At 43.5% G+C, this 21,692-nt stretch overlaps 1 protein-coding gene across 1 annotated transcript in view; it reads right to left on the bottom strand.

Moving 5' to 3' along the window:
• napbb (N-ethylmaleimide-sensitive factor attachment protein, beta b) overlaps positions 1–16,786 on the bottom strand; it is a 34,323-nt gene extending 17,537 nt beyond the window's left edge. Inside the window, exons 1-2 of the mRNA XM_039737948.1 lie at positions 16,567–16,786; positions 382–461 (exon numbers count right to left, since the gene is read on the bottom strand). Of these exons, the coding sequence (XP_039593882.1) occupies positions 382–461; positions 16,567–16,664 (178 nt within the window). The 5' untranslated portion in view covers positions 16,665–16,786. The remainder of the gene's footprint in view (positions 1–381; positions 462–16,566) is intronic.
• Positions 16,787–21,692: the final 4,906 nt, after the last annotated feature.

Raw genomic sequence — 21,692 nt, 5'->3', positions numbered from 1 at the left:
AGTTGAATTCGCTTCTGAGGAGGACGTTCTCTTGAGTATTTTGAATCTACATTTGTTAATTTGGCGACAGTTGTATGGGGTTTGCCACAACTCTTTAGGATCCCTTTATGATCCCGGTATATTTGAAATACTTTATATTTCTCCTAATCGGTCTTTGTGTTATTATTTGTGTTGGTGATTATGAAAAAAAAAAAAACAGGCCAGGAAAATTGTAAATGTTTTAGTAACGTTACATTTAATGTTTCCTGGATAAATTAACAAACACACAACATGAGGAGAGCATGTGAACACCACAGGGAGCAAGATTTGAATAATTGGAGCTTTATATGACTCCGCAAAATATTAAAACAGTAATAATAATGAACAAATAGATAAACTTACCGCTCCAGTTTTTGGCCATCTTAAACATGTTAGCTGCCCTTGCATACATTTCACATGCTTCTTCTATTTTTGAATTCCCTCTGAAAAATATTACAAAAATTTAAATTTTAAAAATTATGAATAAAATACACACCAGTAAGAATGGAAAGTACACCTTGTGTAAAAAAACTACAATCTTCAGCATCACTGCAAAAGCAAACCGGTGGTCTTGTGTGAAGGGGTACGTGATGTGGCAAACTGGCGACCCCTCCAGCATGGTTTCCAAAACCTCGGACCCTGTAACAGTGGAGCAGGTTCTTTGGAAATGGACAGACGGGTTTGCTCTTTACTCTGTGAGGCTCTCCATCTTAGACAGATAGATATGAAAGGTCTGATATAACAGATAAATATCAGAGGCAGTACATAGATATTAATTTAGTGTAGTTGGCAGGATTAGATACATACAGTGGTGTGAAAAACTATTTGCCCCCTTCCTGATTTCTTATTCTTTTGCATGTTTGACGCACAAAATGTTTCTGATCATCAAACACATTTAACCATTAGTCAAATATAACACAAGTAAACACAAAATGCAGTTTGTAAAATGATGGTTTTTATTATTTAGGGAGAAAAAAATCCAAACCTACATGGCCCTGTGTGAAAAAGTAATTGCCCCCTTGTTAAAAAATCACCTAACTGTGGTGTATCACACCTGAGTTCAATTTCCTGATTACTGCCACACCTGTTTCAATCAAGAAATCCCTTAAATAGGAGCTGCCTGACACAGAGAAGTAGACCAAAAGCACCTCAAAAGCTAGACATCATGCCAAGATCCAAAGAAATTCAGGAACAAATGAGAACAGAAGTAATTGAGATCTATCAGTCTGGTAAAGGTTATAAAGCCATTTCTAAAGCTTTGGGACTCCAGCGAACCACAGTGAGAGCCATTATCCACAAATGGCAAAAACATGGAACAGTGGTGAACCTTCCCAGGAGTGGCTGGGCGACCAAAATTACCCCAAGAGCGCAGAGCGACTCATCCGAGAGGTCACAAAGACCCCAGGACAACGTCTAAAGAACTGCAGGCCTCACTTGCCTCAATTAAGGTCAGTGTTCACGACTCCACCATAAGAAAGAGACTGGGCAAAAACGGCCTGCATGGCAGATTTCCAAGACGCAAACCACTGTTAAGCAAAAGAACATTAGGGCTCGTCTCAATTTTGCTAAGAAACATCTCAATGATTGCCAAGACTTTTGGGAAAATACCTTGTGGACTGATGAGACAAAAGTTGAACTTTTGGAAGGCAAATGTCCGTTACATCTGGCGTAAAAGGAACACAGCATTTCAGAAAAGAACATCATACCAACAGTAAAATATGGTGGTGGTAGTGTGATGGTCTGGGGTTGTTTTGCTGCTTCAGGACCTGGAAGGCTTGCTGTGATAGATGGAACCATGAATTCTACTGTCTACCAAAAAATCCTGAAGGAGAATGTCCGGCCATCTGTTCGTCAACTCAAGCTGAAGCGATCTTGGGTGCTGCAACAGGACAATGACCCAAAACACACCAGCAAATCCACCTCTGAATGGCTGAAGAAAAACAAAATGAAGACTTTGGAGTGGCCTAGTCAAAGTCCTGACCTGAATCCAATTGAGATGCTATGGCATGACCTTAAAAAGGCGGTTCATGCTAGAAAACCCTCAAATAAAGCTGAATTACAACAATTCTGCAAAGATGAGTGGGCCAAAATTCCTCCAGAGCGCTGAAAAGACTCACTGCAAGTTATCGCAAACGCTTGATTGCAGTTATTGCTGCTAAGGGTGGCCCAACCAGTTATTAGGTTCAGGGGGCAATTACTTTTTCACACAGGGCCATGTAGGTTTGGATTTTTTCTCCTAAATAATAAAACCATCATTTAAAAACTGAACTTAGTGTTTACTTGTGTTATATTTGACTAATGGTTAAATGTGTTTGATGATCAGAAACATTTTGTGCGACAAACATGCAAAAGAATAAGAAATCAGGAAGGGGGCAAATAGTTTTTCACACCACTGTATATAAATAAAATGGACCAAGTCGCCCAACCATGGGAGGCACGACCATGGGGTATGCACGACGGAGCCCCGTCCTCCAACTCTAACCCTCCGCCCGTGCCCACCCTCGCTCTCAAGGTATGCGCACTGCCTGCTCATGTGCCCGCCCCCAACACATGTTTACACGCTGCATACAGCGATTCCCATCCGCAAAAAATATGCTTATTCTTAGATGGTACTGCAGGAACAGGGAATACCTTTGTCTACAAAACCCTGATTCATACCATCAGAACTAGGGGAGACATTCGTACAACCGTAGCATCTACAGGAATAGCTGCAACATTGTTATCGGGTGGACGTACTGCACATTCCATTTTTAAAATACCGTTGAAGCTGACTACTACTTCCACTTGCAACATCAAACCTACCTCGCCACACACTCCACATCTTCTGCAATCCAAATTGATAATATGGGATGAGGCGCCAATGACACATGCATACGCATTCCAGGCAGTTGACAGGTTATTACGTGACCTCACGGGTGACACGCAGCCATTTGGAGAGAAAACAATACTATTGGGTGGAGATTTCCGACAAATACTCCCCGTCATTATGCGTGGCTCCCGAGCACTTACTGTCGCCAGTTGCATTAACAAGCAACCTTTGTGGCGTCACATGCATGCACTTACACGGATGACAAATATGATAGCTCTTCCTCACGAACAACATTTTGCAAAATGGCTCCTCGATGTTGGAGACGGGGAAAAAAACGGAACAGCTGTAACATTACTTTCACATCGTTTTCCTTTTAATTCTGATCCCATTCAACAACTATATGGTGACATAGACTTCTCAATTGTCACTCCGGAACAACTCAGTACGTGAGCTATATTAAGCGTCACCAATGAAGACTCGCTACACCTTAATGAACAAGTATTGAAACTTATCCCTACCGACGAAGTAACTTTCACCAACATTGACTTCATCGTCACAGATGATCCTGCAGCTCAACTTTCATTCCCCGAAGAATTTCTTAACAGTCTTACTCCCACTGGCATGCCTTCGCATAAAATTCTAAAATTGGTTTAGTCGTCGTGCTTCTCAGAAACCTCATGCCAATGAGAGGTCTCTGTAATGGCGCTAGACTGACTGTTACCAGCATTCACCGCAATGTACTGGAGTGTAAGACTATTGCAGCTCATACCTCACAAACTGTCCTTATTCCCCGGATTTCCCTGGCCCCATCAGATTCAAATTTGCCTTTTACTTTTACATGCAGACAATTTCCTGTTAGATTAGCCTTTGCAATGACAATTAATAAGGCACAGGGCCAAACTTTCAAAAAGATATGCCTGTATCTGCCCAAACCAGTTTTCAGTCACGGACAATTGTATGTTGCTCTCTCCAGAGTTCCATCCTTTCATTCACTCACAGTCGTATCCTCAAACCCACCCCATTTGGACAACTGCGTCTTTCAGGAAGTGTTCACACATCAGTAAATAATTATGCGGTGTATACTATGCCGCGGGTTGGCTAGTTTTATATAAGTGATCAGGCCTTTTTAATTTAATTCAGGACAATTTAATTACTTGTCAGATTAATACTGATTTTTTTCTGCTTTTTTAATGTGGTTTTGTATTTAAAAAACTGTATTTTAAATTATTTTGCATTTCTGTAAGACAGTAGTTCTCAACCTGTGGGGCATCTACATTTCAAAAAAATGTTGGGGCGATTAAAACTGTTATGAAAACTCAGGTCGCAAATACGTAAAGGTTGAGAAACGCTGCTCTAAGAAATTAAACAGGTTTCGAGAAGATCAGTGAGATGTGCAAAGTGCTGCCTACTGCTAGGAACCTCATCCATGAAGCACTGCAGTCATCTCCAGTGCCAGTTGGAGACAACAAAGGGCATCGAGGTCCGGGCTGAAGGACGATGGCAAAGGGCAAATGTTTCAGATGACATGGAGATAGCAGGCTGCCCGGGCCTGTGTAGATGGTGCGCTGAACAGTGACAATCGAATACAACTATAAGTCATAGCGGCACGTGAAACTACACATCACACACATCAGGGTGGCGTATGGCCTTGGTTTTTACAGCCACTTTCTATTTGCTTGGGTGGCACTAGTTAGAATAATGTGCATCAACAATAACTCTTAGTGTTGCTCTTTCTCCTGCCTGTTCTTTCATTCTGTCTAATTGTCTCAGGTTATAGGAGTAAAGTAGGGAAGAGGGGAGAGGAAGTGCTGAACTGCAGTAGTGGATCTAACCACAGAGTGGGAAGAGTCATTTTGATTAAGTTCTTCACAATAAAGAATATAAAATGCGAAAAAACAGGGTCACCACAGGACCCTACAGAACAAAACATTAGAACAACCTGGACGAGAACCGGCCATTGAGCCCAACAAAGCTCAGCAGTGGAGCGGGTTTCAAAGAGCTGAGACTACCCTTCGCCCACTCAGACTCACCAACTTCACACATTTTAAATCTCTCTCATGTATGATGATCATCAATCACCAGTTCTGCTAAACCCGTTACCCTCTTTTGTGGCTTTCTCACTTACCACTCTACTAACCGACTGATTATTTTTGGTTTAATGTTATAAAAAGCAGCAGGTGTCGTTCAGTGGACACCTTTCTCCGGCATACACAGGCTCAAAGTTCCTTGTCTAACATTTTGAAAATGAAATGGCACACTCGGGCAATTTTAGAAATCAAATGCACAATGCAGGCCACCCCATGGGCCGGTGCCGTAGTAAGAGCTCTCGATCTGAAGTGGGCACCTTCAGGGGTGTTTTGTACACGAGGGATGTACCTGGAAAAGTTATGAAGAGTTAAATAAGAACATCAAAAATATGACTTGTAACACTTTCTTTAGTCGCTAGCCCGGTGTGTATTATCTGTCCTCACTGCACTTATTCTGAAGATGGCAGCGGCAGGTTACAAACCGACGCCTCCCGTGAGACTGGAGCCTTAATCCATTTCTTGTTGTTTTCATTGGACTGCTGAGTTTGGTATATCTGATACTGTATTAAATAAAGCGCCCTGGGAAGGCCGTGCTGCTACTGTGAAATGAAGACTCATCGATTGGTTGTTACGACTCTGCACATTTCGCTGACACCTTCATTCCAGGCAATTTTCAAGGTCAGGGTGTGTTACGACGGTTTAAAGTTATTCTTACAATTGCAGCTCAGGCAGGTTAAGTTACTCGCTCGGGGTCACACAGCGAGGCAGAGGCGACTATTGAACAAGATGCTTTTTGGTTGAAGGCCCAGCACATTATCCCCCCGCACCTCAATGCCTACACGATTGCCCGATTCCTGATGTCCGCTCCGTGCTATCAGAGGACTTTGTAAATTACAAAAAATGACTGTGCCCTCCATGATGTTAGGGACAGTGACATTTCTCCTTGATATCCCAAATCAAACCGTTCATTCCCAGTAGGAGGCCTATTTACAGGACATTTGAGTCCGGTGTTGCAAGTAATTTGGAGACAAATTTAAAATACACAGTAGGACAGGCACAGCTCAGACGCAAGTACATTTACTTATTTGGCTGACGCCTTAACCCAACAACATGTGTGATACAATTGGTTCCATTTTTCTTTTGGTTTTCCGTTTGGAGCCCAGGCAGGTCAGGTGACTTGCTGAGGGTCACAACACAGTGGTGTCAGCAGTGGGATTTCAACCCACAACCCTAGAGTTTGAAGTCACTAAACCACACTGCCTGCCTTTTGTTTTTTTAATATACAGGAGACTTTGGGTGTCCATGGAGGGTCCCGGCCCCAATCCCCCTGAAAATACGAAGGGGCCGATCAACTCAAGGAACTGTGCATAACGTGGAGTGCCTCACCAAAGGCTCTGAATACGTCCAGTAAGGAGAGATTTCAGTTATTGATTTGTAATAAATTTGAAAACCTTCCTGGTCACCTGTTGTCACTACTAGGGGGCTTTGCCCCCTGCTCACGTCATCCGCCAACTCAAACCCCCCCCATCTCTGCTGCTCGCATTGTGAAGAGGGGGGCTGAACGCACCCCAAGGAGATACAGTCGCTCCTCAGAAATCCCCTCTTAAATGGTGACACAATGAAAATCAAATAGTTACTTTTATAACCTCATCTTTGCTCGATCAGCTGCTGCCGGGCCATCTGCATCTCGCGTAATGCGCCTCTCTCATATCACCTTTTCGATCTCTTTTCACTTTTACCTTTTCATCAATATCGAATTGAATTTTGATCCCGTGTTTGGAATCCATCGTGACAACATGACGTATAACTGCCCGTGAGTGTTTGATCCGTGTTTGGAATCCATCGTGACAACATGACGTATAACTGCCCGTGAGTGAATATCGTTTCATTCTCTTTACATGAAATGTGTCTGACGATAGCATTCACACAAATGAGAAATGATTTCTCTCGCGGGATTTCACTTTCACCAGACAACAAATCTTTTAATTTTCGCGCTTACGCCTCTTCATTGGGAAGAAACACGACTTTTTAATTTCCCTGATGACAACACGAATTCGACGATCTTCAAGTCTCCAACTTGTAGTTTAAATACAAACAATATATTTGATCTCGTTCCGCTGTTCCATTATTTCACCGAGTAATAATTTCCGTTTGTTTTTGTTAATGTGATCTTTACTATCCTTCTTTTGAGAATTTCTAATTTTTGTACTTCCATTATCTCTATAACCTGCTCCACATGTGTATCGCGCCAACATTTTTGAATTCTTTACAATGTTCTACTCTTTGTCTTTTATTTCCGGCCCCGGGCCTGGTTAAGTCTCTTGGCACAAAGTCTCGTCTCGTGGGGCGTGAGAGTGTCTCTCTAAAAACCTTTTTTTTATATATATAACAGAGAGGTGGGCTACCGCATAAAGACTGGTGGGAGGGCAAAAATAGTCCACTTGAAATGAAATCTACAACTTAACAAAAAGGAGGCTGAGGGCTTTCTGAATCCACCGTAAAGCACAACATTTCACGGCTTGTTGAATATTGTTTTCTGCAGAATGCCCAGTGGGGGCCTGGGTGGTCTTTTGTGCCCCCCAACCCACATTGTACCCCTACAGATTGTCCCATAGACCACCAGACCTCGTCATCAGACTGTCATTTAGAGACTTAAACAATTCTATATTTAAGGACTGCAATTCTCTTAATGACTAAACAGTATGCAAAAATAATTCACTGTTGACCTTCTCTCATTTGAAATTCTTTTCTTACCTTTTAACTATTACTCTGACATCTCATAGTGCACCTTTCACTCACTCTTTGTATGAATATGTGCGGTAGAAATAAACAGTTATTTTTTACCTTCCCACCAATTCTGCTTTAACAAGTAACAGAGAATTTGCTTAAGAATATCATATAACGAGATTCTGACGCCAACCTGCAGCTCAGAGCCGCGTCTCACCGCCTTATCACACGAGTGTCACCTTCAACAAGGAAAGGGTTTTAAAAAAAAAAAAAACCTCCATGGAAAAAACACAAACGTCGGTCTGGAAACTCCTGCTGTTTTCCTAAAGAAAGTCCCCAGGCAGCGAGGGCCCACGCCGTGCCCAGCTTTTTCTGCTCTCTCTTTAGTTGGCACAGCTTAACATGCCAACCAGACAAGGTCAAAGAGCTTGGAGTGGTCCAGTCCGTTATACCAAAAAAAAAAATAACATGTTGGTGGTCCGCCCCGGCCCCCCTCAGGTGTAGTAAAGGAGGGCCTCTGTGATCCAAACAAAAGCAGCTCATCTCCCCGCGTCTCTTGTGATTTGCCCGTCTGCACATTGAATGCTTTCACTTGTTGTGTTGCTCGAGACGTTTTTTTTTACACCAATGATGAGGTCGGCTTTGTGCACATCCAAGGCTTTCAATTCCATCCGGGATTTCAGGTCACAGAGAGCCCCGTCTTGATCTTATATGGCAGCTTTTCATCCAAAGGCGCGTTACAGGCACCGACACAAACTGTGTGGCAGGCTGGAGCAAAGGCTAAGAGACAACAACACCACCAGCATTTCTTTCTAGAGCACATTTTCATACAAATGGTGGAGCTCAAAGAAGTTTATAAAAAAAAAAAAATTAAAATAAGATTAGGCAACACTAAATAACAAAGAATAAAGTAAAGTCCAATGGCCAGGAGGACAGAAAAAAAAAGAAAACTTCAGGGGGCTGGAAAAAAAAAATCTGTAGGAGTTCCAAGGCCCCAGGACCACCCAGCACCCTCAGAAAGCTAAAATGAAATGGAATTTAATAAAAACGACAGGCCGCTCAAAAAGTTCACTGATGCTAAAACAAATACAAGAACAAGAATTAAAATCTTTAAAATGATTGCAGCACAACTTCTTACTGAGCCGCGGGCACTAAACTGACTCTGTTCAAGGGATACACCACCCAACGTTCGGCACTTCCTGGAGCGGATGTCATGTTTCGTACCCCAAGGGAGGAGGAGGAGGAGGAGGAACGACAGGCGACACAAATGACCAGCGTCAGCCTTTCATGGAGGATGCAATCAAAGAGGACCCGCCCCCTTGTCGAGAAGCCCCGCCTCTCCCGCTCATTCATTGGCCAACAGCCCAGTCTTTCAATGGCTTCTTGTTTGTGCTCTGCTCAGACTTTCCCCGATTTTTATTTCATTAACAATATTTCAGCAAACTCCACATGCGTTTTGTTCAGTGTAAGCATATGATTGGATAACCTGACGTGAATTATGTGACACGGGATTTTATTTTACCTCGATGTCGTTTGCCGTCAAGCTCCATTGGCACCCTTTCCCTCAGAGGCTTTGCCAGGTCTGTTCTTCCTTTAAGGGACACACACACACGAGCCGACTTAAGGTAACACACCCAATATCTGGCTCATCCAGTTTCGAGTCACGGGTGCTGGCGTCCATCTGGGCAACCATCACCTGCTAGGCAGGAAGACATGTTGGGACAACTGCAGGGCTCACAGACACCACCACCCCCCACATGGTGCCAGCTTAGGAATGCCAGTTAACCCACACGCACGTCTTTGGGATGTCGGAGCAAAATCCTAAAAAAAACTAAACTTGCTTACTACCCTCGACTCCTTCACCAGTCCTGTAATGACTGGACCTACTTATGGTTACTGTGGGAGTGCTGGGTTTTGCCCAGTCCTGACCAGAACAACCAAACCTTAAATTAATCCTAAATGATGGAAAAAGGCTACGGCTAACAGAATGAAAGCCCAGCACTCTGTTCAATGGCCGACTACGAACAGCCTGCCCATCACAACCCTGAACTGGACGACATGGCCTTGAGCACAGAGGCATGCATGTCCGAGCAAACGTGTGAGCCGTGCACTGGTCCAGTTCTTAAAAATCAGACAGACGGATGTCAGGAATACACATCGGGCATTAGGGGGCTTCCATCTCCGCGTCCGAGTGCCAGTTTCACAGATACAGGAGGTGAGAACCTGAGCGGCACAAACCGAAATCTGACTGACACTCAGCGGATTACTAGGACCATCCAAGCACAGACAGGACCCTCAAATGGCGCTAAGCCATGTGGAGGTCGACAGGTAGGTAGGAATGGTGGTACAGAATTGGTAGATGGAGAGCCAGAGAAGAAATGTGCAATTAAACAGAGAAAGAAAAGTGAAAGACACCTTATTAGATCTTAATAGACAGAAATGAAAGGCACTATATGAGAGATTGGCAGCCAGATATGAATTACTCCACGTAAAATATGAGGCACTATGCAATAGATAAATCCATACGGTACATCTCTCTCTCTATTATTTATATACGTATGTATATGTTGCCTACAACCACCCATACAATCAGATCGAGACTCAGACCATGAATGCTATGAATGTAATTACTCCGATCTCCAGGCTGTCAAATAAACGAACCACACGCCGCGGCGCAGTGTAAAGGGGCTTCGTCTATGACGCTGACGTCCGAGGTTCGATCCCCATGAGGGGTGTAGTGGAGTGTGTACGCCTGATGAGCCCAAATAAGGCCGAAATACGTGTTGCGTACTCTTTGCATTATTTGACAGTAAACTATGTAACACTCTATGATCTGCTTCTCGCAACTGAGGAGGGCCCCGTGGTGGAGGTTTGCAGACTGGCAGACCAACCACATGCGTTACCTGGTAAAAAACCACCCATACAATCAGACTATGGATGCTATATATTATATATGTCTGTCTGTCTACTTTTCACGAGAGAACTACTTCACGGATTTAGATTGCGTTTTTTTTCTAGAATTTCCTTGAACATTCTAGTTGATTTTGCGATTTCTCTCCTCGCCAAGTATCAGAGCTTACAGGAGCGAGAGAGAGGCAGCGGGCCGAGGGGAGGGGGTGGGGGAGGCGGGACCTCAGGAGTAAGGAGATGGGCGGCGCCCTCCTCACGGACTCGCCAGCCTCCGTTTGAGTCTCTCTGCCTCTCACCACCTGTTGGAGCGCAACTCGCCTCCACTTAGCTAGCAATACCTGTTTGTTCAGCAGACATCATCATCTAGAGATCGCTAAGGAGAAATGTTTGACATTTTTGAGAGAGAGTTCAGAGCTACGTCTGTTTTAGAGGGCAGCCGCTCGTTGTCCACGTGCTCTTCTCCCCACGCGGGGGACGCTCTCCCGTCAGAGCCGAGCACAATCGGGTACAGTGGCAAAGTTTGACGTACTGACCTTCTGCTTGGCCACAGATACCTTGCCAACTTTTTATATTCTTGTCAAAGAGATCACAGCTACATTCTCACCCCTAATAGCAAAACCAAAAATACTGGAGGCCTGCGGATACAAAAGCTATCAATATAAATTCTTCTCAATACAAATTATTATCATTATTATTTAGAGTTTGTTTGTCCTGTTTCAATACTACACGGGCACAGCCACGGGGGACAGCTGGTAACAAATAAACAGCAAGACATGGGAGACACTATAGAAGAGACAGACAGACAGGAGAGGCGCCACACAAGACATAAATGTCACCGCATACCGGAGATGAAGGCAGCACACCGTTCAATAGACGGGTGGCAAACCATAGAGATGGTGACTTAGGCACTTTATTTATTTATATATATATATTATATATATATATATATATAAGAGACAGAGGTGATCTACAAAACAAAGTATTAAAAGTACTACATTAGCAGAGAGGACGATGGGATATCAAAAGGTGCTATCTAATAAGATAACGAAAGTACTACAGAACCAATAAATTGATCGATTAAACAAAAAGAGACAAGGAACTGGTACATACTAGACGGGTGGCAAATGACAAGCACTACAACACAGATAATTAATACACTATATAAGAGAGAGGGAAAAAATAAGGAAGGCACAATATAATAAGATTAATAAGTAGAAATGAAAGGCGATACGTAACAGAGACAGGAGACGTCACCAATAAAGGCACTCGGTACTCTATGGTTAGAATAGAGACGACTAATTAAATGATTATATAATACACGATATGTGTGCGCATTACCCTGCGTGGAGTTTGAATGTTCTCGCCGTGTCTGCTCCGGTTTCCTCCCACAGTCCAAAGACAAGCAGGTTAGGTTTATTGCCGATCCTAAATTGTCCCTGTGTGTGTGTGTGTGTGTGTGTGTCCGCCCTGCGGTGGGGCTGCCCGGTTGGTTTGTTACCTGCCTTGTGCCCTGTGTTGGCTGGGATTGGCTCCAGCAGACCCTCCGTGACCCAGTAGTTAGGATATAGCGGGTTGCATAATGGATGGGTGGATGTGCATTACCATACATACTCACGTATAAGTCGGGTCTTGAAACCTTAAAAAAATCGATCATAAAATCAGACCCCGACTTATAAGCCTGTTCAAAAATACGACACTTAATTTTATTTTATTTATTTTTTTTAACATCTTCTTGCCTCCTCCGATCTCACATCAGTTTCTCAGACGCATCGAATTTTGTTGCAGCAGTGCAGTTACCAATTTCTTTCGCAACTTCAACGATTTTGAATCTTAAATCTGCTTCAGAGTAGTTCAGGTGGTCACGTGGGCACAATAAGCAGGGAAAAAAAAAAAAGCCCGTGTGCCCCGTGGTGACTCTCTCAGGTGGGCATTAGCAAGAGTTTTCCACATCTGACTTACACGACCGATATTATAAAACTACCAGAAATGATACGATAAAATCAAGTCCCGACTTATCAGCAGGCAAACTTAAACGTGAGTATACAGTATACGGTAATAGAAACAGAGATTTAGATAAGAAAGGAACTACGTGATGAATAGCTACAGAAGATAGAAGAAGGACAGATGTACTAACTAACAGTCCACATACAGCACAGAGACGGTGTTTGCAGCACTACATAATAGATGAATAGCATATTGAAAGCACAATATAATACATAATTCATGTATCACATAATAAACAGCTAGATATTATGAAAGGCGGGTGGGGTACTCAATAATATAATAAGATACCTTCTGTAGATATGAAAGGCGCTGTATAAGAGAATGCTGTATGTTTTCTGTAACTACAAGACTCCATAAGAAACAGATCACACACACCCCCCAATAACCCCCCCTAAACGATACCCATTGACAGAACCGGCCATTCACTGCGGGTGCTCAGCAGGCCAGCCAGGGTGTCAGACGCCCAGCTGCTCAGATGACATCCTCCTCTCTTCTGCTGCCTCCAGAGGGTCCCAAGTCAGCGGCCCACGCACAGTCGGCTTTCCTGCTTAACCCCAGCCGGTTGCAGTTAACCTTGACGAGATGTCAGCTTGGCTAAGCCAGTTGCCTGAGGTTAATCTACACCTTCACAGTCGCTTAGGTGACATCACACTCTTCCGAGAAGCCCCTGCATCCATTTTTCATTTTGAAGCAGCTCCTTCTACAAGAGGGTCAGATGTTAAACTCAGCAGCAGACAACCACATAAGGAAAGACACGGCTGTGGTGGGCCGGGCCCGTAATATCAATTCAAAAAGAGGACAACTAAAATGAACAAGCGGCTTAAAAAGGCTCAGTTACGGGAAGCTCACTGGACCTGCTGGCGGTAGCAGTGGAGGAGAGGATGAAGATAAAACTGAGGACCACGACGAATAACGGTGCTCATTGAAGATGTTCAGACAAAGAATTATTTACAAGATGTAATAATGTAATATCAGGAATATAAATGGAGCAGCTGGAGGAAACCCACCATAGAGACGGGAAGATCTGTGCAAATTACACCCAAAATGGTGTCCTGGCTGATGTTCAGAGCCAGTCTTCTGGGGCTCTCAGCACTAACCGCTGTGCCACCACAGCCCTCGGATGGAACGTTGTTTGTCTTAACCTTTTAATCCATTTCAGACTTATGGGGGGATCAGGACCCACCCTGACACACAAATGGGCCGATATTGCAAAACTCTTAGTTAAAAGTGCAGCAGAATGCGATTCGGTTATGAGTGGGTTATATAAAGTCCAGGTCTTTGGCCCAAGAGATCATTCACAAGACTCTTTATAGTTCCTGGAGTTGGGTATCAATAAAAAGAAAAACGTGGGTTTTAAAATTCCAAGCATTATTTCTGCAAAAATCCGGAGTGCTCTCCCCTCGACTCTCTCATATACGGGGATGAATATTTGAGGAGTAAAGCACAAGACAATGATTATATTTTAATATTGTGTACATTAAAAAACCATCAACAACAAATCAAATCAAATTAATAATATATTGAACAAATATTATAAAAGTTGAATAAAATCGGACTCTGCAGCTGCATGAATAAAAGGTAAAAGCACCACTTCCAGTTAGCACAAATAGCCCAAAAGTTGATAGAAATCTACGTTTTACACTTAATACTCGCATGCAAAATTTGGTTGACCAAACTGAAAGCGTACTCAAGTTATCGCGTTCACACACCCACACAATTCCAAAAATGATATTTACTGACTCAGGGAGGTCTAAAACATCGAGATTCATCAAAATCTCCAAATTGAATCTTTTGACGATTCCAATACTTTCCCTACACTTCGTATACAAGAAAGTCAGGGAGGTCTAAAACATCGAGATTCATCTTCTTCTTCTGGCTGCTCTCGTTAGGGGTCGCCACAGCCAATCATCTTCTTCCATATCTCTGTCCTCGTCATCTTGCTCTGTCACACCCGTCCGTCACCTGCATGTCTTCTCTCACCACATCCATAAACCTTCGCTTAGGCCTTCCTCTTCTCCTCTTCCCCATCAGCTCTATCCTTAGCATCCTTCTCTCAATATACCCAGCATCTCTCCTCTGCACATGTCCAAACCAGATTCATCAAAATCAAATTTTTGGACGATTCCAATACTTTCCCTATACTTCGTATACAAGAAAGTCAGGGAGGTCTAAAACATCGAGATTCATCAAAATCGAATTTTTGGACGATTCCAATATTTCCCTGTACTTTGGGGACATGCAGATATTTTTTTGTGTTGCTTCCCTTTTTACTTTCTCGTATACAAAGAGGGGAAAAACAAAACAAAAAAAAACCTCATAAGTAATCGAAGACTTTCCACTTCAAAAACACGACATCTTTGTGGGCACACAGCTTAGTGCTTAAGGAAGGTGCCTCATGATCAGTGCCATCTTGCTGGGTTTGACCCAAACCGATGAAAGTGTAGAGGACGGCCAGACTACAAAACAGCGAGTCTGTGCTAAATGCGTTGTTTGCACCAAGTCAACCGAGAGCATAGCGACAAAACACGAGGTGCACGTTGGACATCATCAAGGTGGACTGGTGTGTCCGGATGTGCTAGCCAAACAAACAGGCAGGGTGGAGGACCGGATACTCAGCGGTCCGAGAGAAAACAAACGAGAACTACATCAAGCAGTAGGGTACTCGACCACCACGTGCGAATAAGAACTTCACTGGCCTCTGTACACGTGACAATACCTACCCTAGAAATGTCACAGTCTGGCAATTTTTCCGATTATAAAATAGGAGGAAGAAAGGTTGTCTGATTAAAACAGTGAGTTCAATTCAAGCTAAAACTGGACTCCCAAATTTGTTGGAACAAAAATCTTTAGGCCCTGGAAGGTCCCTCAGAGCTAAACATGGGAATCGCTGGTCCAGGACGTCCTACTGCTATTAAAGGGACAGGAGACACCTGAAACATGGCCACATTTGCCTGGGATTAGCTGCTTTTTCAGATGCGTGCTGTTCGCCGGTTCCCCCCCTCGTCTAACGGCATTCTCAGGGTTACGGCAGGTCAGTCATCTTTTTAGGTTTTGGGAGCTTTTCTACGCTGCTGCACGGCTTACAACGGCATCAGTGGCAGAGCACTGCCATTTTGCAGCTTTATGCAAAATCGGTCTTGATGATGATAAACCCATTTAATCAGATTCACCGGGTGGCAGTGTCAACAGATTTGTGAGGTTCGGTTTCAGTAGCAGTCATCCAGACTTACCGTATGTAAGGCAATTAAAAAAGGCGTCTGACAGAGATTATTTAAATTGGAATTTGGCAACTGACCGTTTCTTTAAAACGATAACCACGTAGAAGTATGGAAATCCTGAAAAATCGCAAACCAGGCAAATGGTGACGTTTCGAATGCGAGTGGAAGGACTCGACTTGCTCCTGCTGTGATGTGTTGGCCTTACACGAGACGCTTCATTAAAAGCTGGATGCTCCACGATCTCTCCCGAGAAATCAAACTGCGAGCAAGCAAAGCCGCCCACCTAGTGACAGTGTAACCTGCACATTATAATCTTATTTCTTTAAAACAGTTTTGTAAGGCTGCGTGAGGACCGATGCTCCATCTGGGGGTGGGCCCCGGCCTTGCACCCGATTCAGACTTCGACCTCCGCGCCCCGAGCACAGAATACAGAGAGAGCTCCAGAAATGGAAGGATGAACCTGCGGCCATAGTGATGATCATCACGGTCAGCGACAACATGTGGCAGCTTCGACACGTAAAGCCACACAATGCGAGGGGCACGTACGCTGGGAGAGGTGCATGTTGTAAAAGAATTTTTATTTCTGTTTATGCAAGGAGGGGAAAAAAAAAAAAATCTAAAGAGGCCCAGTCGTCTCCCTCATTCTGCTATTACGAGCGTAAACCAAATAACCGCAAATCATGCGTTTTGTTCCTTTTACATGCCGAAAGTTATAAATCAAAACGATTAAGAATTTATACGATTTAAAACTGCCCCTTCCCCGCCCCCTCTCCTCCCCCTCTCCTCCCCAGTTCACAAATGATGCTCGCTCGTCTGCTGCACATAACGGTATTTTTCCTAGATTGCGGCTTACCCAAACATTCCTCCAAAAAACGAGTGAGACGACTTCACTTTCTTCTCCGCTTCGGCCATAAGTTGTATGGCTTCCTTCTCCTTGCCGGAGCTATCCATATTTTCCGGCTGTTTGATCTACTCTGATTTATTCCTTACTGTCGTATTACAAATAAACAAACAGCTGCCTACCCGGCACAGCAACCGCAGTCTAAAGGATTAGGCTGCCACCCACTTGCATGTTACGTCACACAGTCGATACATTGTTTTGGGAAATGTAGTGTTAACAGGAGAGATCCTGCGTTTACAGGACTCGACGAACGTGCCAATTAAACTACAACTCCCAGCAGGCAGTGCGTTGCGCAGCCGTACATCAGAAGAGCTGTAGTGACAGAGCCGAAGACATGTTTTGACTGGACAGCTTTTTGAAGTAGCCGTTACGTTTTTTTTTTTTTAACCTCTGGTGATGTCAGCGAGGGGTATGAACGTAGTAGCCTTAATGTACATTAATATCTTTATTTGCATCTGGCATTTACCAAGATGAGTGCCGATTAGCTTAAAGCGAGTTATTTTTTTATTCACTTGAACGACCAACCTTATCGGGAGACGACTGGTCAAACAGCGGGCGAGTTAAATGACCCCTACTCTCTGCCAGTTGATGCAGGCACACCCCCGACTGCCTTGTGCAAATCAGTTAAAGTCGAGGTCGTCAATGCGTTTCTGATAAACGCATAGCCGAATTTATAAAGACGGAGCGTGGCTTGCGAATCCGCGGACATAACGGGACTAAAATTAAAGTCGGAATTAGACTGGCGGTGTTCGTAAGAAATGTAATGATTTACTTCATAATACATAATAATGATGATACATAAGAAACATGGACAGCTGTGCGAAGTATTTGAATTGAATTTCAGTTTAAATGCTTAACGTCCTGCGGTGGGTTGGCACCCTGCCCGGGATTGGTTCCTGCCTTGTGCCCTGTGTTGGCTGGGATTGGCTCCAGCAGAACCCCGTGACCCTGTATTTGGATTCAGCGGGTTAGAAAATGGATGGATGCTTAACGTCTACATGTCACTTTCACCCTCGGATAGAGGACCATTGAGGGCCAGTAAATCAGAGTCCGAATCACATTTACTGGCCAAGTATTCACGCACTGGACTCTACAGTTCTACGTTATGTAATCGACATTCACACACCTCAGATTTAAAAAAAAAAAAAAAAAAGGACCATAAATAACATCATAGTCATAATCAACGACTTTGAACTCGTCTAAAGCGATACCCAGCCGGCTTATCTTTGAAATTTCTCATTTTGAACCTTCTGGGAGCCACTCGTAGGACAGGACCGAATAGGACCACTGGCGAACAATCAAATGTCAAAAATGGGAATCGGGAACCCTGAAATTGGAAACAACACTACACAAGCCTTTAGTACCGATCCCCATTTTCTCGAATTTTTGTGAAAAGCAACAACTTTGATCCCTCATATCCCATTAGGGGGTGAAGCCCTGGGTCCAGTTGATGTGACCTATTAGTTCACTCTTTATGTTAAGGTGTCATTTCTTTCACAAAATATGGCGTATAAATGAGGGCTTTATAAGGTGTTGAAAGATAAAATCAGTGGGGGTGGGAGAGGACCCCCAAAAGCTCAATGTTTTGTGCAACTAGACATGGACAAGTGGAATGGTGTGAACACACACACACACAGCATGACTGCAGACCATTCACAAAGTAATTCCTGTGAACACAAAATTAAAAGAATTTACGCAGGATTAGGAAATCTCAACGCAGACCTACGGTGTCCTGGGAAATTATCAATATAGGGTGGTCCAGATCCAATTATGCAATTTTCATTACGCTATAACTTATTAAGTGTATTACATAGAAAAATCACCCACAAAATCCTGGACCATAGAGAAATGTGCAAACTGACGACATGAAGAATCATCCCCACATAAATCAAAGTCATCCAGACGATCAGGATCTGCATAATGAGATCTGGACCACCCTGTAGATGGGAGAGTGGGGACTGCAACTTTAATTACAATAAACTTTTCTACCTACAGTACTCGTAAAAGTGGACAACAGGTTACCACTAAAGTTTTTTGAATCTCCAGAACACAGTTAGGTCCATAAATATTTGGACAGAGACAACGTTTTTCTCATTTTGGTTCTGTACATTAATCACCACAATGAATTTGAAATGAAACAACTCAGATGACGTTGGAGTGCAGACTTTCAGGTTTAATTCAGTGGGTTGAACAAAAAGATTGCATAAAAATGTGAGGCAACTAAAGCATGTTTTAACACAATCCCTTCATTTCAGGGGCTCAAAAGTAATTGGACAATTGACTCAAAGGCTATTTCATGGCAGGTGTGTTCAAGTCCATCGTTATGTCTCATCAATTCAGCAGATAAAAGGCCTGGAGTTGATCTGAGGTGTGGTGCTTGCACGTTGAAGATTTTGCTGTGAACAGACAACATGTGGTCAAACGAGCTCTACATGCAGGTGACAGACGCCATCCTTACACTGCGATAACAGAAAAAACCCATCTGAGAAATTGCTACAATATTACGAGTGGCAAAATCTACAGTTTGGTACGTCCAGAGAAAGAAAGTAAGCACTGGTGAACTCAGCAACGCAAAAAGACCTGGACGTCCACGGAAGACAACAGTGGTGGAGGATCGCAGAATCATTTCCATGGTGAAGAGAAACCCCTTCACGACAGCCCACCAGGTGAACAACACTCTCCAGGGCTTGGTCGGCGTATCGATATCAAGTCTACCATAAAGAGAAGACTGCATGACAGGAAATCCAGAGGGTGCACTGCAAGGTGCCAGCCACTCATAAGCCTCAAGAATAGAAAGGCTAGATTGGACTTTGGTAAAGAACATCTAAAAAAGCCAGCAGAGTTCTGGAAAAACATTCTTTGGAAAGATGAAACACCAACCTCCACCAGAATGATAAAGGCAAGAAAAAAGTATGGAGAAGGCGTGGAACAGCTCATTATCCACAGCATAGCACATCATCTGTAAAACACGCTGGAGTCCGGCAGTGTGATGAGTGCCAGTGGCACTGGGACACGAGTGTTTAGTGATGAGGTGACACAGGACAGGAGCAGTCGAATGAATTCTGAGGTGTTCAGAGACATACTGTCTGCTCAAATCCAGCTCAGTGACGTCAAATTGATTCACGATACAGATGGACAATGACCCAAAACATACAGCCAAAGCAACCCAGGAGTTTATTAAAGCAAAGAAGTGGAAAATTCTGGAATGGCCAAGTCAGTCACCTGATCTTCACCCAACTGAGCGTCCATTTGACTTGTTGAAGACTAAACTTCAGACAGAAAGGCCCACAAACAAACAGCAACTGAAAGTAAAGGCCTGGCAGAGCATTAAAAAGGAGGAAACCCAGCATCTGGTGATGTCCAGGAGTTCAAGACTTCAGGCTGGCATTGGTTTTCAACCAAGTATTAGAAATGAACATTTTATTTCCAATTATTTAATTTGTCCAATTACTTTTGAGCCCCTGAAATGAAGGGATTGTGTTAATAAAATGCTTTAGCTGCCTCACATTTTTACGCAATCTTTTTGTTCACCCCACTGAATTAAAGCTGAAAGTCTGCACTTCAACATCATCTGAGTTGTTTCATTTCAAATTCATTGTGGTGATGTACAGAACAAAATGAGAAAAAAAAGTTTGTCTCTGTCCAAATATTTATGGACCTAACTGCATCAGGCCATAAGCTTTTGTTTAAACCTTACATGAAGGTTCCAGACCAATTAATTCACAAGTGATCACCTGACAGACATTAGTAGTGTGTGTGTGTATGCGTGTATACAATGATATATATAGAGACACACACACACACAGCTCCAGTTGTCAATGTCTATCTCAAGTGGACGTTCCCGTTAATGAAGCACATTCTCAGATCTACCACCTTGTTTTCTTCTGTTACTCAAAAAATTACAAACTGGTTATTCTAAATGACTACTAGATGAAGAAAGCATGTCTGTGTGTGTGTGTGAGATGGAATTGACTTCACTTCATATCTTCCCGTTTAATATTTTCTTTGTTAATATTCAGGTTATTTAAGACATCACTTACTTACAAGTGCAGAAGTGGAAACACAGAAGTTACTGCCACCATTTAGCACGCAGTGCCAGTTGTAACTGTGCCTGCACAGATTGCTGGTATTTGGAAACAATGAAGGTGAATTAAAACGGCAAGAGAAAGTTAAGCATTTAAAGCTGTGTGTGTTCTTACTTACTAACCTAACAATTTATTTATTTATTTAAAGAGCTTCTGTGAAAATAAAAAATACCTTCTCAAGACAAATACAGTTCTTTCTTTCTGTCTGTCTATCTATCTATTGTGGCGAGCAGCGGAGGGTGGTACCCAGCCGGGACACCCAGAAGAGAGATTACACCTCCTCCGGACCACAAGGGGGCAGCTGACCGGTTTGGTATTGGGGCCACGGGAACACAGCATGGACGCTCAGCCCTATAGGGGCCTGTGGTCACCCGGATGCCCGAGAAGCCCTGGACGTCAGCATTTCCGCCACACCCGGAGGTGCTGGGGTAAGGAATACCAGGGACACCCAAAGTGCTTCCGGGTGCTCAGCCGGCACTTCTGTCACACCAGGAAGTGCTGGCGCAAGTTCATCAAGAGGCACCTGAAGCACGGCCAAGTGAAGAGAAAAGGGGTCGCCTCCCTTCATTCGATAGCTGGAGTCGGGTGGAAGAGGACGGAGCCTGGACGAGAGGAAGAGGCATTTGTGAGAGGCCTGGACGTAATGGTGCTTGGTGCAGGGGCACTTGGTTGTGTACCGCCGACCTTTGTTGTAAATATTAGAAATGGTTAATAAATGTGTGCTGGTGCTTCAACCAGTGGTGTCTGCCCGTCTGGGTCCGGACTGTTCCTCACACTATCTAATCCTGCCAACTACTCTATCTATCCATCTGTACGTCTACCTGTCATATAGTGCCTTTCCATTCTATTGATTATATGGTGTATTTCACATCTCTCTATCCATCCATGTATCATTATATAGTGCCTTTCCTATCTATCTATCTAATCCTGCCAACTATGCTTTCTATCTATGGTAAAAACAACACATTTCAGCTTTTTTTCAAAATGCAAGTA

This window comes from Polypterus senegalus, chromosome 16 (assembly GCF_016835505.1).
Source record: "Polypterus senegalus isolate Bchr_013 chromosome 16, ASM1683550v1, whole genome shotgun sequence".
NCBI lineage: Eukaryota > Metazoa > Chordata > Cladistia > Polypteriformes > Polypteridae > Polypterus > Polypterus senegalus.
This window is presented reverse-complemented; position numbering and strand designations above follow the sequence as displayed.